General features: G+C 39.7%; 1 protein-coding gene across 2 annotated transcripts in view; it reads right to left on the bottom strand.

Annotated features, from left to right (window-relative positions):
• The window catches only part of SEZ6 (seizure related 6 homolog), an 880,998-nt gene that overhangs the window by 438,348 nt on the left and 425,864 nt on the right, over positions 1-16,786 (bottom strand). For both annotated transcript variants that reach the window (XM_077294330.1, XM_077294332.1), the window contains exons 2-3: positions 7,883-8,644; positions 5,293-5,426 (exon numbers count right to left, since the gene is read on the bottom strand). In XM_077294330.1, coding sequence (XP_077150445.1) covers positions 5,293-5,426; positions 7,883-8,644 — 896 coding nt within the window. The remainder of the gene's footprint in view (positions 1-5,292; positions 5,427-7,882; positions 8,645-16,786) is intronic.

The raw sequence follows: 16,786 nt of genomic DNA, 5'->3' as shown, positions 1-16,786 counted from the left end.
AGTGTCTGATTTGCCAGCAGTAAATTAATATATTGTCTTTGAATCTTTGAAGTAATGGTTGAAAGTAACTTACATTTTATTCAACTGAATCTCTGCTCATACTTAAGAGTCCAGTGGGCAGTCTTAGTGATTGACAGCTATCTCTATATACACACTCATGTGTAAACGTTGTTAATCACTTATTCGAATCACCCATTGGACCCCTAAGCATAGAATTAGCAGGGATAAAAAGTTATTTGCATAATTCTGGCCACATTCTGACTAGACTGTATCAATACAAGTATAATGAACAAGACCAGATACAGTCTAGTCAGCATGTGACCATATGTAGGAAGTCACATACTTGCATTCACGCACCTGCTGCTTCCAGCACCAGAGAATCCTCACAGTGCTCATTGTGCACGTGCTGTGAGGATTCACAAGTCTGCAGTCACATAGAGTGTCTGCAGACTTGTAGCTTGAGACCAGACAACTCCTTTAAGACACTGTAACTATCAATTTGATGGTTTTCACGGCATTTCTTTAGGCTTGTACTACGCAACCAATGTATCTTCACTTTATAAATCTTTAGTATTTTCATAGTGCAGAACATTTAATTTATCACTTTGAGACCTCAGAGGAAACATATAGATTTTAGTGATGAGCGAATATACTCATTACTCAAAATTTCCCGAGCATGCTCGGAGGTCCTCCGAGTATATTTTAGTGCTCGGAAATTTAGTTTTTATTGCCACAGCTGAATGATTTACAGCTATTAGCCAGCTTGATTACATGTGGGGATTCCCTAGCAACCAGGTAACCCCCACATGTACTTATGCTGGCTAACAGATGTAAATCATTCAGCTGCGGCAAGAAAAACTAAAACTCCGAGCACTTAAAAATACTCGGAGGACACCTGAGCGTGCTCGAGAAATCTCGAGTAACGAGTATATGCTCATCACTAATAGATTTATGTTTTATCGTCATCTCACAGTTTTGCTCTGCCGTAAATATACAAGTAGCTGTTCATTATTTACCAGTAATGAATATAGAGAACCTAACAATTGTATACGGTTATTGGTGCTTTCATACTACATCATCACTTATACAATATTATTTTTTTTACACTGTAAATACATCCATAGCTTTCCATATGTTGACGGAAAAAGACTGAAATGACTGTAATAGCATGTAGGGTAATTTTGACCTTGAAGTAATTGCTATAATACAATATGTGCCAATCTGTTCGCAAAATGCCTGGCTGTCTGTTTTGCAATTGCCAAGCTCTAATTAATCGGCAGGCTACAAACACCAGTTGTATGGAGGAGGGATGGCGTGTTAGAAATGCCTACCGAATTTTTTCACTTGGTGATCCAGAACATTTTTTTTATTATTGAACTGACAGAATGTCGACATGCTAACATAAGCCCTTAATTATAGGCTTCCCATTGAAAATACTCCCAATCCCTTTCAGTAATATGCAAAATTATTAATTAATGATAACCTTTTAAGTACATACATTGCAAAATATAGTTCAGTGTTTTTTTTTTTGTTATAGTAGCCGCATACGTTACATGGAAATAAGAAATTTATAGCGGAACCCAATTGACCCCAAAAAATAAGGGCTCGTTCACATGACCCTATTTTCAGTCAGAGTGAAGTCTGTTAATAAAATGGATCCCCCTCAGACCAATGTAATTCAATGGGGCCGAGCAGACGAAAGATTTTGTTCCACTGGCTGAATCGCCGTGTAAAAAAAATTGCAGCCTGCACGATCTTCCGTTATAAATCAGATGAGACTTACCTATTCAAGCTTATCGGTGCACAAAAAAATTTGGATGCTACAGTGTAGCGTCCAATTTTTACGGATACATTGCAAATCTATAACACAGTAAACTGTAAATTGTGTTTTAAATGATTAATAGCTGCTGAGTAAAAAAAACGAATTGTATACTGATGACAAGTGAGAAAAAAATCACATGAAAGTCTGACAATTTTTTATATGGTCTTGTGAACCTACCCTGAGTCAGACAGACAGCCGACGACCCTGTACTACAATAGTGAATGGGCGTTGTGTGCTAGAATAGCTCAGCATTGACAACACATTTACATTTCTGTAGCACTTCAATCGTAACTATGATTCAATCTAATAGGCAATAGACAGCTCCTTTCTTTCTCCTTTTTTTGGTGGAATTGCTCTCTTGGCCACTAGTTCTCTGTGTGTCAGCATAGGTAGCACATACACCCCCAAAATCAATGGTGAGGTAAGCTCACCGTCATGAGGGGCTTATCTACAGCATTCTGCAATGCCCCGATATTAGCTGAAAGAGGACAAAAAGAGGTTAGATTATACTCTAACTAACCCCTGATGATGGTGGGCTTACCTCATCATCGATTTTGGGGGTGACAGGTTCCCTTTAAGAGACCACTGCACAGTTTTATAAAAATCAGCTTCTCTACATGTCTAACAGCCATTTCATTCCATTGTCAGATGAATTCTAACCAGAGTACACCTCATTCTCCTTAATGTGCTTCTGATTAGGTGATCACCTCAACCAAATCTTATTTAACGAAGGAAAGTATAAAAAACACTGCTGTGGTGTTCACAATCCTCTTGCAATAGGACAAGCTGGATGGCAACGCGTGCCAGTAATTTCCCAAAAGTAATAGGAATGAAAAAATAACTTTTAACCATGCCAAAGGAGTTGAAAAGAAAAGTCTTGAGTGAGGAAAAGAAGGGTTCAATTCTGGCTTTACTAACAGAGGGACACAGTGAGCATCATGTTGCCTCTATCCTTAAAATTTCTAAGACGGTAGTCCATTACAACAAGGTCAAGCAGCAGACATTGGGGACAACAAAGCTACAGACTGGCAAAGGGCGAAAACGACTCTTCACTGACCGGGATGACCGTCATCTTATTCAAATGTCACTCAGCAATCGCAGGATGACATCAAGTGACCTACAAAATGAATGGCAAATGGCAGCTGAGGTGAAGTGCACGGCAAGAACAGTTCGTAACAGGCTCCTAGAGGCAGGGCTCAAGTCATGTAAAGCTAGAAAATAGCCTTTCATCAATGAGAAGCAAAGGAGAGCCAGGCTGAAGTTTGCCAAAGACCATAAGGATTGAACCATAGAGGACTGGAGTATGGTAATCTTCTCTGATGACCTGGTTGTCTAATGGTTAGACGGAGACCTGGAGAGGCGTACAAGCCGCAGTGTCTTGCACCCACTGTGAAATTTGGTGGAGGATCGGTGATGATCTGGGGATGCTTCAGCAAGGCTGGAATTAGGCAGGTAAATCTTTGCGAAGGATATATGAATCAAGCCATATACAAGGTTATCCTGGAAAAACAGTTGATTCCTTCTGCTTAAGCAATGTTCCCCAACTCTAAGGACTGTTTTTTCCAGCAGGACAATGATCCATGCCACACAGCTAGGTGAATCAAGGTGTGGATGAAGGACCACCACATCAAATCCCTGTCATGGGCAGCCCAATCTCCAGACCTGAACCCCACTGAAAACCTCTAGAATGTAATCAAGAGGAAGATGGATAGTCACAAGCCATCAACAAAGAAGAACTGCTTAAATTTTTGTACCAGGAGTGGCATAAGGTCACCCAAAAGCAATGTGAAAGACTGGTGGAAAGAATGCCAAGCCGCATGAAAGCTGCGATTAAAAATCATGGTTATTCCACAAAATGTGGATTTCTGAACTCTTCCTGAGTTAAAACATTAGTATTGTTATTTCTAAGTGATTATGAACTTTTTTTTTCCCATTATTTGAGGTCTGCAAGCAATGCTTTTTTTTGTTATTTTGACCATTTTCATTTTTAGAAAATAAATACAAAATTTATTGCTTGGAACTTTGGAGACATGGTGTCAGTAGTTTATAGAATAAATGAACAATTTAAATTAGACTCAAAAATATACCTATAAATAGAAAAATCAGACAAACTGTAAATTTTGCAGTTGTCTCCTAATTTTTGCCAGAGCTGTATGATATGTTCACCTCTAAATCAGAATATGGGTTTAACAAGAACTGGAAAATATTACAATTATGAGGGTAACCACATTATCATTCCATAGATTGTATCAGATCAAAGTTTGCTGAGAACAAAGTATGTTATCGCTTTGACTTGACTCTTTGCTTTGCCTAATGATTCCCTGAAAATCACAGATTATTTTTCAGATTATTATTTTCATTATATGTCACTTAGTATATTGGGTGCAGCAGTTGTGACACAATCAGAGTTCTTAGATGTAGCAAAGCTCAGAAAGCTTACCCTGCCCACACCACATCTTTCTGTGTACATTGTCTATTGACAGTGAGCTGCTTATCAGAGGAGAGAGCATGGTCAGTACCGGGCTCAGGTCCAGGAGGTGATAATCCCCTTGTGATAAAACCTTCATTGCATAGAAACAACAGCACAAAGCCTAATATTTAATAAGTTTCACTAAATTGTGGTTTAAGTAATTAGTATTTTGTACATAGACGTCTTATTGCTGTTTTTGTTACGGTAGAAATGCAACTTCAAATTTTCAACACGACATCTATTTTTTAATTACTTTCGTAGCAAAATGAAAAATAAAATTACCGTACTATAAAGCAACTTTTTCCAATTAGTTTTTACGAAAAATCTAGAATTTTTTTTAGTACACAGCTCATGTGCTGACAAATTTATCTGTATATTTGCAGAATATTAAGAAAAACCTGCAGAATTTACATTTATTTCACTCCTGTCTGTCCCTTAACTTCCTGCAAACTATTGAATATTCATCAACTACAAGTAAAGGACAGATGAAAGGACATGTGATCAGAGTATATGAGTTGTATAATGTGTGACCATGATGTCACATAGACATTTTACATCAGAGCCGCTCTTTTTTTTATTTGAGATACTGCGTGGCAATATTTTAAAATTGGTTGAAAAGGTGGATATTTACGATAGACTGTTACATGGAGGTAAGCCGGGAGCATCATATTAAAAATCCACAGTCTTTACCAAGTAATAACAACTGGCAATTCCATTTTTGTTACTTGCGCCCTCTTATGCGGCTTTGTGTATGGCGAATACAATTTTTTCCATATTATACGCTAAAAGGTCAGCTCAGAAAAGCTGGAATTGCAGCAATTTGGTCACTTGCCTCTTTATAAATTTTATAATTTATGTAAAAGTTTAATACACATGTATTTTATTGTGACTCAGGCAGAGGAATTTCCATATAATGTACAACAGTTATATGGTGTTCGTAAGTTATTCCATTTACTTGTCAGATTTTTCACTCCCTGTCATTATCTTACATAGTACTTACCTTAATTTCAACTCCATAACCGGAATACACATAGATTGTATAACTGCAGTCAAGGCCGGTATTATATGGAGCGCTTCTATAAACCGGAGATAGGAGAACGCCCTCAGGAGATGTAAAATTTTTACTGCAGGTTTCTGTAAGGAAAAGAGAGTAGCGGTTTCGTGTCTCATCTTTTGTGATTTTTTTTTATGGTAGTTAGATATAGTCACATATAGAATTAGCAACATAGAGTATGCAATTTGTCATAACTCACCTGTGGTTTTCCTTAGATAAATAATCTTTATTAAAAATAAAACATTTCTATTGATGACCAAGTAATACTTTCACTAAAAAAAGGGCATCCGTGATCATGTCATGTAAAAACAAAACAACGTCCCGGAAAGATTAGTGCAAATTTCTCAGTTCCAGACCTAAACACTTTACTCGGCTCATGATCAGGCACATTTTGTGCTTTTTTACATGTATATCCAGTTTAAAAAGCTCTAAAAATTTTATTGAGCACATCATAAAATGATTTTTTGCCTCTTTTTCTCTATTTCCGTAGTGACTAATTTTTATATACCATAATCTTTATTTTCTTCTTTTGTTGATATTGGGGAAAAATGGGAAGAAAAAAATTTTTTTTTACAACCACTAAAGACTTAAAATACATTTTACATTGTGTTCCCCTTTCCGTACTAATTATTTGTATGTATTGGACACATGTTTTTTTCTTAGATAGGGTGAGGCTAGAAACAAGGTTTAACACTGGCAGACTTTAACTTTTTTTGTCATCTATTTCACAAAATAATGTATTTTTTTGTTTTTATTGCTGTTTTTCCCTGTAACTGGGGCTGGTATATTAGCCCAAGTTACAGGGTAAATTCAGCCTCTTGAATCCACTGCAGAACTGATCTAGGTGTGCTAGTATACAGTTGCTCCTGTTCCTTCCTGGCACATGACAATCCCATGACTTCTGGAAGAGGAGGACGAAGCGATGATAGCCCTTCCTATACTGTATAACGAGTGATCTTGAAGGCAAGAATGACTGTACATTTCTCTATAACGAGTACATCCATCTCTGACAACTGGTGACCATTTCGGCATGGGCACGATCTCTATGCAGTTTTTGACTCTGCAATGATGTTATAAAATTTCCAGATTAATGTATGGAGCAGCTCAACATTTTAAGTCTGCAAGCAGATAAGATATGTTGTGGCAATTGACAAATGTCTAGTTTGCAAGATAATTTAAGAATTTATGTGTTGAAAAGCTTAGCAATTATTTTTGCTTTTTCTGTTTTGTTTAAACCAAAGACAGTCAGATATAGATCTTGGTGGTTGTCCAGTTTCGTTACTATACCATATAGGGGAAAACAAGGTAGTTGGAGCCCACTCTCCAATAGAGGGGTTGCCCAATTTATGCAATCACTCATGGTGTCTTTTGACAATATATCGATTATACAGTACCCTCCTGCTGGGAGCCTTAGTAATCAGCTGTAATATGTGTGATAAACCTGATGCAAATCAAGCATTATGTAAGAGATGAGCATCTGGCCAATAGATGATGACTAGAGATGAGCGGATTCACGATTTTTGTAGATAAGCCCCTGAGGCTGGTGGGCTTCGCTCACCTTCGTTTCTGAGGATGACAGGTTCCCTTTAAGTACTTTCCGCACTATGACGTACTATTACATCATGGAACTGCTGCAGAAATATGGAATGGATTTAGGAGATGAGTTAGGTGCTGGCTGTGTTATAGCGTAGCATCACTGATCAGAGATAGCTTCGACAGCTGCTGTTTAACCACTCTCTGACAACCATAGCCTGAGTTCCATAAGAGAAGATGAAGTATTGCAGCATATCATAAAAATGATTAAGCAATCGCAAGTTCAAGTCCGTATGGGGACTAAAAAAATTCAGTGAACGGTAAAAGAAATTTTTTTTCCAAAAATATTAAAAAAAGTAAAAAATATAAAAACCTAAAATTTGAATAACCAGCTTTCAACATTTAAAAATAAAAAAATGAAAAAAAAGCATATTTAGTACTGCCACATCTGTTAAAAAAAAGTTAAGGATTTTGGAAAATGTTAATATAAAAAAATTGGTGTTAAGTCACTAAAAATTCTAAAAAAAACCAAATTATATACAAGTTAATTTTCACTGCATAATGAAAGTCATAAAAACAATATCCCAAAAATGTGGATCTGATTTTTTTCCCCCAATATTTCTGTTTTATTTCCCCATTTTTTTTTTGTATGGTAAAGTGAGTGGTGTAATTCAAAACTAAAACTCAACATGCAAATAATAAGTCCTCCTCCATCTAGGACTACAAAACAATTGTAAAAGTTATGGCACTTAGAATAAATAGAGGGAAAAAGAAAATAGCAAAAATAAAAAATGTCTGCTTGCTTAAAAGGGTAGAAGATGGGTATAGGGCAATGAAGTTGCGTAGGGTCTTAAGCAGCAAATATGTTTTCTCGTAAGAAGATTTTCACCTTCTGATGGAGCCCCATCCATATTCTATGTATGTACATTTCACCTATTACATGCCAAACATTTTATAGACTGGGGAAAATAATACATAATTGTAGTTACATTTCCATAATTACCTGGCACTGGCACAGTAACAGTCACAGTTGTGGTAATAATGGTGCTGGTGGTGGTCTCTTCTTCTTCTTCGATCAGTCTAACTGAAGATGTGGATATGTTGGATATAATCTTTTTAGTATTCTTCCACTCTGCTGTAGTTCTGGTGTTGGTTCTTTCACGTGCCCCATATGTGCCAAAACTATCTTGTGTGGTATCAGGAATGGAAGAATGAGAAATTGATAAAGGTTTTGTGTGACTTGAGCTTTGCTGGGGTGCATGATAGACATTACCCTTCTCTGTTTGGACTGTGATATGAGAATCCAAAGTTGGAAGTGAATCCAGCACTGGGGCTGATGATACCGTTCCCTGAATTTCTCTTCCATTTTCAGTGACAATAGAAGTGGTATCCATTATCATTGTAGATGGGATAAGAGGAATCGTAGGTGTAGAAGAATCATCATGAGAGGTTGGTAAATGGTCTGAATGTGCCAGATTAACTTTTGTTTTGAGCGCAGTCAATCTGTCTTTCATATCACTATCTTCCTGTTTGGTTCTTGAAAAGTAAGATGGTAGATGGCGGAAGTCTTTTTTCATAATACTTTCGTGAAGAATCCCTTCTAAAAATGGGTGGTGGTTCAACAATATCATCGTAGGTGCTGTTGTGACGAAAGGCACCTCTCCTTCTAGATCCTCTACCAGGGTGGTGGACGTTGCATCTTGCTTTGGGTCCCATCTTCTAGTTGGCTTAATGCTGATTTCATTTCTTGTTGCAGAAATCAAACCTAGTTAAAAAAAGACAAGAGGAATTAGTGACAAAAGTATTTAAGAGAGCTCATAAATTATAATTCAAATGAAAAATTAGATCTGCTAAACAAACTAAATAATAATATGGAGGTTTGATTCATCCTTTTTTTTTCTACTACGCGAAAACCAATCTGTGTTTCTTTCTGTACCCATTATTGGTCAAAGTGTTATTTTTATGATCCTTATTGCAAAACTTTTTCACCTTTATTATTCTCCAAAAGCAATAAACAGAAGACATCCGTTTGCTATCCTTTTTTTTTCACTATGTCATTGATTTGTTTGATCCACAAATGAGATCAAATTATAACATATCACTAGGGTTTTTTGTTTTTAGTGAATCAATCTGTAAAAAAAGAAAAAAAAGACACATTCATAAGAAAAATAAGTGAAAGGGCTCTAACAGAGTTAGCGTATACCTTCCATGCACAATATCATGACGAATGAATTATGAAAAAAAAAGAGAGAAACTTTACAGCAGCAGCATTTCCGAGTTCAGGCTAAAGCTACTATACTTCTTTCTTTGACCTAAAATAAGCCGTAGTAATCAATGACCTTAGACACAAGATGGAATCCAACACTGAACAGAAAAACTATATTCAACTTGTTCCAGGGCAGATTTCTTAAAAATAAAATGACTATTCTTTTACTTTCGCCTGCTGCGCCTGAAGGATGAAAAGAGAGTTCATTTAGACTTGACCCCAATCAAGGCAAAAGAGAAAAATCTATTTCCAGTGGCTGCAACTTAGACAAAAACTGAAGGGATCAATGTAGCTGGTAGGTAAAATGTCAGTGGAAAATGGATCAGACTTCTCTCATCTCCCAGTCTATGGGTATATATGAGACCTCTCACGTAATATCCATCTGACAATGACCTCCAATGTCATAGACATGTACAAAAGCAATGCATGGCTTAGTGGCGAGACAGAACACTGTCATGAGACATCATGCACATTGTAATATTGTTATTACTAGTATGGCATAATGTCTTAAATTCAATATTTTGTGGATATGTCTTACATAATTTAGTAAAATGTTATAACTTTTTAAAGGGAAGCTGTCATATTCAGAAATGTTATTTACATGCAGATATGGGGTTAATCTGCAGGTAAATAGGGTTAAAATTATGTTAGGCTATCCTAATGAAGTCCTGAAGGAATGTTGATGAGCTGCAGCCAAAGAGCAACAGTTCAGTGGCTGCAGCCTGTACATGATGCAACAAGTCACATTAGTCTTAGGAAACAGCAGCGTTGATATTTCTAGACTGATGCCACTGCAGGAGAAAAGTATACACTGCTTATTTTTTAATTAGGGTCTTGATTTAAGCTGAAGGTTGTCCAGTAATGGCCACCCCTTTTAAGCTGACCCTGTAAAATAGATGGCTTGGCCGAAATTTGTAGGCTTTTAGTCCGAGAAAGGCATGCACGCCAATTTATATTCCAGTTCATCTCTCTTTTGTTTTGTTTCAGTTTGTTTACAACCTGTGCATATAAAGAATTGGTCTCTCTTTTCTTTGAGCTGGACATTACATTCATGTAGTTCCCCATAACTGTGTGGCCACTAGCCGGGCCTGTCCTTCTCAGCCCTTATCCAAATGCATGTCACTTGACAAATGGTAAGGTTTTAATATTAGAGGTTAGGACCACCCCGAATAGGGTCACCATGACGTGATGGGATGGCTTTTACATTTCTTTTTATCAAAATTATGTTAGCTAAGCACCCTATATTATTTTCATGCATTATTATTAATTATTAATATTTATTTATATAGCACCAGTAATTTCATTGTGCTGTACATGAGAAAGGGGTTACGTACAGAGTTATAGATATCGCTTACAGTAAAAAAATTTACAATGACAGACTGGTACAGAGGGGAGAGGACCCTGTCCTTGCGGACTTACATTCTACGGGATAATAGGGAAGAGACAGAGTGTTGGGGGTGCGGCAGCTCTGGTGGTGGTGAGGCGGCAGCTCTGGTGGTGGTGACACGGCAGCTCCGGTGGTGGTGAGGTGCAGCTTGGATCGTGGTGAGGCGGCAGCTCTGGTGGTAGTGGTGAGGTGGCAGCTCAGGTGGTGGTGAGGTGGCAGCTCAGGTGGTGGTGAGGCGGCAGCTCGGGTGGTGGTGAGGCGGCAGCTCGCCTGATGGTGAGGTGGCAGAATGGTTATTGCAGGCTTTAGGGTGGTGGATACTTGGACGTGTTGAAGTGTGGAATTCCAGAGGATAGAGGATATTCGGGAGAAATTTTGGAGGCGGTTGTGTGAGGAACGAGTGTGTGGAGGAGAGTAGGAGGTCTTGGGAGGATCGAAGATTACGTGATGGAAGATATCGGGAGATTAGTTCAGAGATATAGGGAGGGGACAGGTTGTGGATGGCTTTGTAGATCAGTGTTAGTAGTTTGAACTAGATTCGTTGGGAAATTGGGAGCCAGTGGAGGGATTTGCAGAGGGGAGAAGCAGGGGATTAGCGAGGAGAGAGGTGGATTAGCCGGGCAGCAGAGTTAAGGACAGACTGGAGTGGTACAAGAGAGTTAGCGGGGAGGCCACAGAGGAGGGTGTTGCAGTAACCAAGGTGGGAGACGATGAGGACATGCACAAGAGTTTTAGTAGATTGTGGGCTGAGGAAGGGATGGATTCTGGCAATATTTTTGAGTTGGAGGCGACAGGAGGTGGCAAGAGTTTGGATGTGCGGTTTGAAGGACAGGGCAAAGTCGAGAGTTACTCCGAGGCAGCAGATTTCAGGTGTGGGAGAGAGTGTGATGCCGTTTACCATAATAGATAGATCAGGTAGGGGGGATGCGTGAGATAAGGGGAAAGATGATGATTTCAGTTTTTTTCTACATTGAATTTTAGGAAGCGAGAGGTGAAGAATGAGGATATGGCTAATAGACACTCCGGGGTTCTTGACAGAAGAGAGGTGACATCTGGGCCAGAGAGGTAGATCTGAGTGTCGTCCACATACAGGTGGTACTGGAAGCCATGGGACTTTATGAGTTGTCCTAGGCCAAGGGTATAGATGGAAAAAAGTAGGGCCCTAGGACAGAGCCTTGTGGGACTCCAACAGAGAGAGGGCGGGATGAGGAGGTAGTGTGGGAGTGGGAAACGCTAAATGTGTGGTCGGAAAGGTATGAGGCAATCCAGGACAGGGCAAGGTCTTTGATGCAAAGGGAAGAAAGAATCTGTAGCAGTAGGCAGTGGTCGACTGTGTCGAAGGCAGAGGACAGGTCGAGAAGGAGGAGGATGGAGAGCTGTCTGTTAGCTTTGGCTTTGAGTAAGTCATTAGTAATTTTGGTCAGGGCAGTTTTGGTGGAGTGGTGGGGGCGGTAGCCAGATTGGAGGTTGTCAAGGAGAGAGTTAGATGAGAGGTGGTAGGAAAGTTGAGCATGGACATGCTGCTCAAGGAGTTTTGAAGCAAACGGGAGCAGTGATATGAGGCGATAGCTGGGCATAGCAGTTGGGTCAAGGTTAGTTTTTTTGAGTATGGGTGTGAACGTGGCATGTTTGAAGACAGAGGGGAAGGTACCAGAAGATAGCGATAGGTTGAAGAGATGGGTTAGGGCTGGAATGAGCATGTTAGTGAGGTTGGGGAGCAGGTGGGAAGGGAAAGGATGGGGTCAAGTGCACAGGTGGTGATGTGTGATTTTGAAAGGAGATGAGTAAGCTCTCCTTCAGTGATGTTGGAAAAGCAGGTTATTAGGGCAGGGCAGAGGTCTGGTATATGGAGTGGTTGGGGTGGTGGAACAGTAAAGGTTTGCCTTGTTTGGTCGATCTTGTTTTTGAATTAGGTGGCAAAGTCCTCGGAAGGGATGAGGGGAGTTGGAGGCAGCGTAGGAGAGAGTTTAATGTGCTGAACAGTTGTTTTGGGTTGTGCTATTACTGTTTATTTATTTACTGGAGGGTATTTGCGTCTGATGTTTTTCTCCTAGGTTTTGTCTGTTTAGTGGCCAGTGGGAACATGCGCTTACATGCTGCATGCACACCAATTTATATCACAATTCTTCTCTTTAGGTTTTTTATGTTTAATATATATTAGGCTAGGGCCCATCAAAGACAGGCATGCTTTGTTGTGGCTGATGGTCACTCATGAATTTGCCAGTTTATGCTCTAAGTAACTTAATTTTTATAAGTATATTGTATATAACAGTATTGCAGTCCAGATTTTATATATTAAATATTTGCATATGTCTTAGCTCTTAGATAGGCTGCTGAATTTTTTTTTTATTATGTAGTCTTAGCACCTGTTCACATTTGCTTTATTCTGTTCAGAGGTGCTGGTCAGTTTATTTTCTTTTATATAGCTTGGTCAAAAGTTATCTCTCCCTAACCCCATACACTGGAACACTTGGCTTGGTTCTTATGTTCTTTATGAGAGATCTACTGCCAGACTTTTCTCTCCAAATTGGAAAAAGCCATTGAAATTCAACAAACCGGATCCTTCTCTCCCCAGTTGGTAGCCCCCATACATATTAGATGGTCAGAGGAATGTGCTGAAATTGGTGGATTCAGCCAACTTTTATCTAATGTGAAATTAGTCTACTACTGCCTGATCATAGATAGAACTCAAATTATCACTTGTGCCAAGAAATACTTTCTATTATCTATTATAGATGATGTACAGACCTTGCAGTACATAAGAAAATTGCTCTACAAGCATTGCTTTAATGAATGATTCACCTCTGCAAATTCAGAAACGCATTCTCCTGACGAACACCGTTCTCCTGTACTAGCACAGTAATTAATAAATGTATTCATCATCCGCTCTGACCTTTCTTCCAAATCCACTGAATCTTCCCTAATCATTTTCACTTGTTCGCCAGTGTTTATCAACAATTCATCCTATTTCTCCCTTATTATCTCTTCCTCCCACAAACCTGCTCATCTGCTTCACTACAAGGGAGTGTCGGATAAAAAAAGAGCGTCTTATTATTTTCTCTCATAATAAGTTCTTGTTAAATGAGTCGGAATGTGAAAGTGTTTCTAGCAATAGATGAAAGCCTTCAAGGATAAGATAAGCCAACCTGTGACTCTCTGCTGCTAAAGAACAACCACCATCATCTGAATTGCCATAGCAATGTAAAAAAAAATTGAATGACAAGTGGGCTCCTCTATAATAATCACATTAATATTTAAAGTGGTATTTCCATCTCAGACAATTATGGCATATCCACGTCTGGGACCTCCAGCTATCTGATGAATGGTGCCCTATTTCACACAGCTGTCGTTACTCAGATGGCCACACAAGAGTGACTCTCACTAATATCTTCTATGAGAGTTCTGAAAATATTACAATGGCCATTTCCAACGATTTTTGACCTCCCATAAAAGTAAATACAGAGGTACATGGGTGCCCAACCACCTCTCCATTTCCAACCGCGAATATTCTGGAAATACATGGAAATAACATTTAAATGGAGTTACTCATTTTATGACCATAGCCTCAAAAAGGTACAAGCAATATGTCAAGGTAAGACCACCTGCAGGAACAGTACACGGGGCTAATATAAGACCTCATATGGCAAAATTTCCCCACTGCTCAAGGAGAGCAGAAAAAATAGAGGTCCGAAAAAAAAATAGATTCAGTGGCACTAAACCATCGAAAACACTTTATTGCACAACACTGTTAAAAATGTATTGCTTGGGGGGATGAGCATGGCGCAATGACGATGGCCATTTCGCGCTGTGTCTTGTGCCTCAATGGGTCACTAGAGATGAGACCTCTTGAAGCGCTAGACACAGCGTGAAATGGCCGTGGTCTTTGCACCCCACTTTTCACCCCAAGCATTGCTTTTGAGTCATAGTTACATGTGATCTAATAGACAGGATGGAGCACTATTAGTTTTTTTTAAGTTAGTGTCGTGTCCACTTGCTTGCAGTGCCAATGTACAGCTGCACAGCTTTTTGATATTGCATTTCCCTTGCTGAATATGTAATACAAAGGTTATATACTCACTGTATTTACGAGCAGGGACTGAGGCTTACTCGGGATACAGTGTTTTGTGAGTCACTTGAATTTAAGTAGCCAAATATACAGTGGGGGAAATAAGTATTTGATACACTGCCGATTTTGCAAGTTTTCTCACCTACAAAGAATGGAGAGGTCTGTAATTTTTATCATAGGTACATTTCAACTGTGAGAGACAGAATCTAAAAAAATCCCAGAAAATCACATTGTATGATTTTTAAATAATTAAATTGCATATTATTGCATGAAATAAGTATTTGATCACCTATCAACCAGAATTCTGGCTCTCACAGACCTGTTAGTTTTCTTAAAAAAGCCCTCCTACTCTGCACTCATTACTTGTATTAATTGCACCTGTTTGAACTCCTTACCTGTATAAAAGACACCTGCCCACATAATTAATCACACTTCAATCTCTCCACCATGGCCAAGACCAAAGAGCTGTTGAAGGACACCAGGGACAACAATATAGACCTGCACAAGGCTGAGGTGGGCTACAAGAAAATAGGCAAGCAGCCTGGTGAGAAGGCAACAACTGTTGGCACAATTATTAAAAAATGGAACAAACACAAAATGTCTGTCCATCTTTTTCCGTCTGGGGCTCAATGCAAGATCTCCTTGTAGAGTAAGGATAATTCTGAGAAAGGTCAGGAATCAGCCCAGAGCTACATAGGAGGGCATGGTTAATGACTTGAAGAGAGCTGAGACCACAGTCTCAAACATTACTGTTAGTAACACACAGCACCGTCATGGATTAAAATCCTGCAGGGCACGCAAGGTCCCCCTGCTCACGCCAGCACAGGTCCAGGCTCGTTTTGAAGTTCACCAATGGCCATGTGGATGACCCAGAGAAGGCATGGGAGAAGATCATGTGGTCAGATGAGGCCGAAAAAGAACTTTTTGGTATCAACTCCACTTGCAATGTTTGGAGGAAGAAAAAGGATGAGTACAATCCCAAGAACACAGTCTTAACTGTGAAGCATGGTGGGGAAAATATCATACTTTTGGGGTGATTTTCTGCAAAGGGGACAAAATGACTGCACCATATTGAAGGGAGGATGGATGGGGTCATGTATCACAAGATTTTGGCAAACAACCTCCTTCCCTCAATAAAAGCATTGAAGATGGGTCATGGCAGGGTCTTTCAGCATGACAATGACCCGAAACACATAGGCAGGGCAACTGAGGAGTGACTCCATAAGAAGCATTTCAAGGTCCTGGAGTGGCCTAGCCAGACCCTCTAGGACCTACAGAGTGTCAAAACAAGGTACCATAGGCTTTCATTGTAAAAGAGACTTTTGGCTCATGCATAGAGCATAGAGTGAGCCGCCTAGTCACAATTGTGGTGACCTCACTCAGAAGCAATGCAGAACGGCACTGGGCAGCAGAGAGAGCAGCAGTAGGTGAGTATATTAATACACACACTACATAACATGCAAATATACAAGCATTTAATAAAAATATATAGAAATGTGTTTGCTTATTTAAGGCCAAAAAGTAGCTTGTAAGAGTCTCTTGCCTACATTGCAGTTAAAATGATCTACTCCAGGAGGATGAGACTGCCACCATTACAGAAAGAAGACAAGGAATGCCACCATAAAGTCTTATTTCTGCGAGCAAAGATATCCTCCAACAAGATGAGGTTTAGCCATCATAAGATTAGATGCTGTACGTCAGAGGGGAGCATAGAGGCTTATTTCTGATTGTGAGTATTGTATGATGACACCTGGGTGTGAAAAGAAGTGCCACATCTAATACAGCTAGAGACAAGTGACTGTATGTGAGGAACTGAGATGTGGTAACTAGGGTTGAGCGAAACGGGTCGATCATTTTCAAAAGTCGCCGACTTTTGGCTAAGTCGGCGTCTCATGAAACCCGATCCGACCCCTGTGCTTGTCGGCCATGCGGTACGCGACTTTCGCGCCAAAGTCGCGTTTCAATGACGCGAAAAGCGCCATTTCTCAGCCAATGAAGGTGAACGCAGAGTGTGGGCAGCGTGATGACATAGATCCTGGTCCCCACCATCTTAGAGAAGGGCATTGCAGTGATTGGCTTGCTGTCTGCGGCGTCACAGGGGCTATAAAGGGGCGTTCCCGCCGACCGCCATCTTACTGCTGCTGATCTGAGCTTAGGGACAGGTTGCTGCCGCTTCGTCAGAAGCAGG

This window comes from Ranitomeya variabilis, chromosome 3 (genome assembly GCF_051348905.1).
Source record: "Ranitomeya variabilis isolate aRanVar5 chromosome 3, aRanVar5.hap1, whole genome shotgun sequence".
Classification (NCBI taxonomy): Eukaryota; Metazoa; Chordata; class Amphibia; order Anura; family Dendrobatidae; genus Ranitomeya; species Ranitomeya variabilis.
The sequence above is the reverse complement of the archived record's forward strand: the minus strand, read 5'-3'. Positions and strand labels throughout refer to the sequence as shown.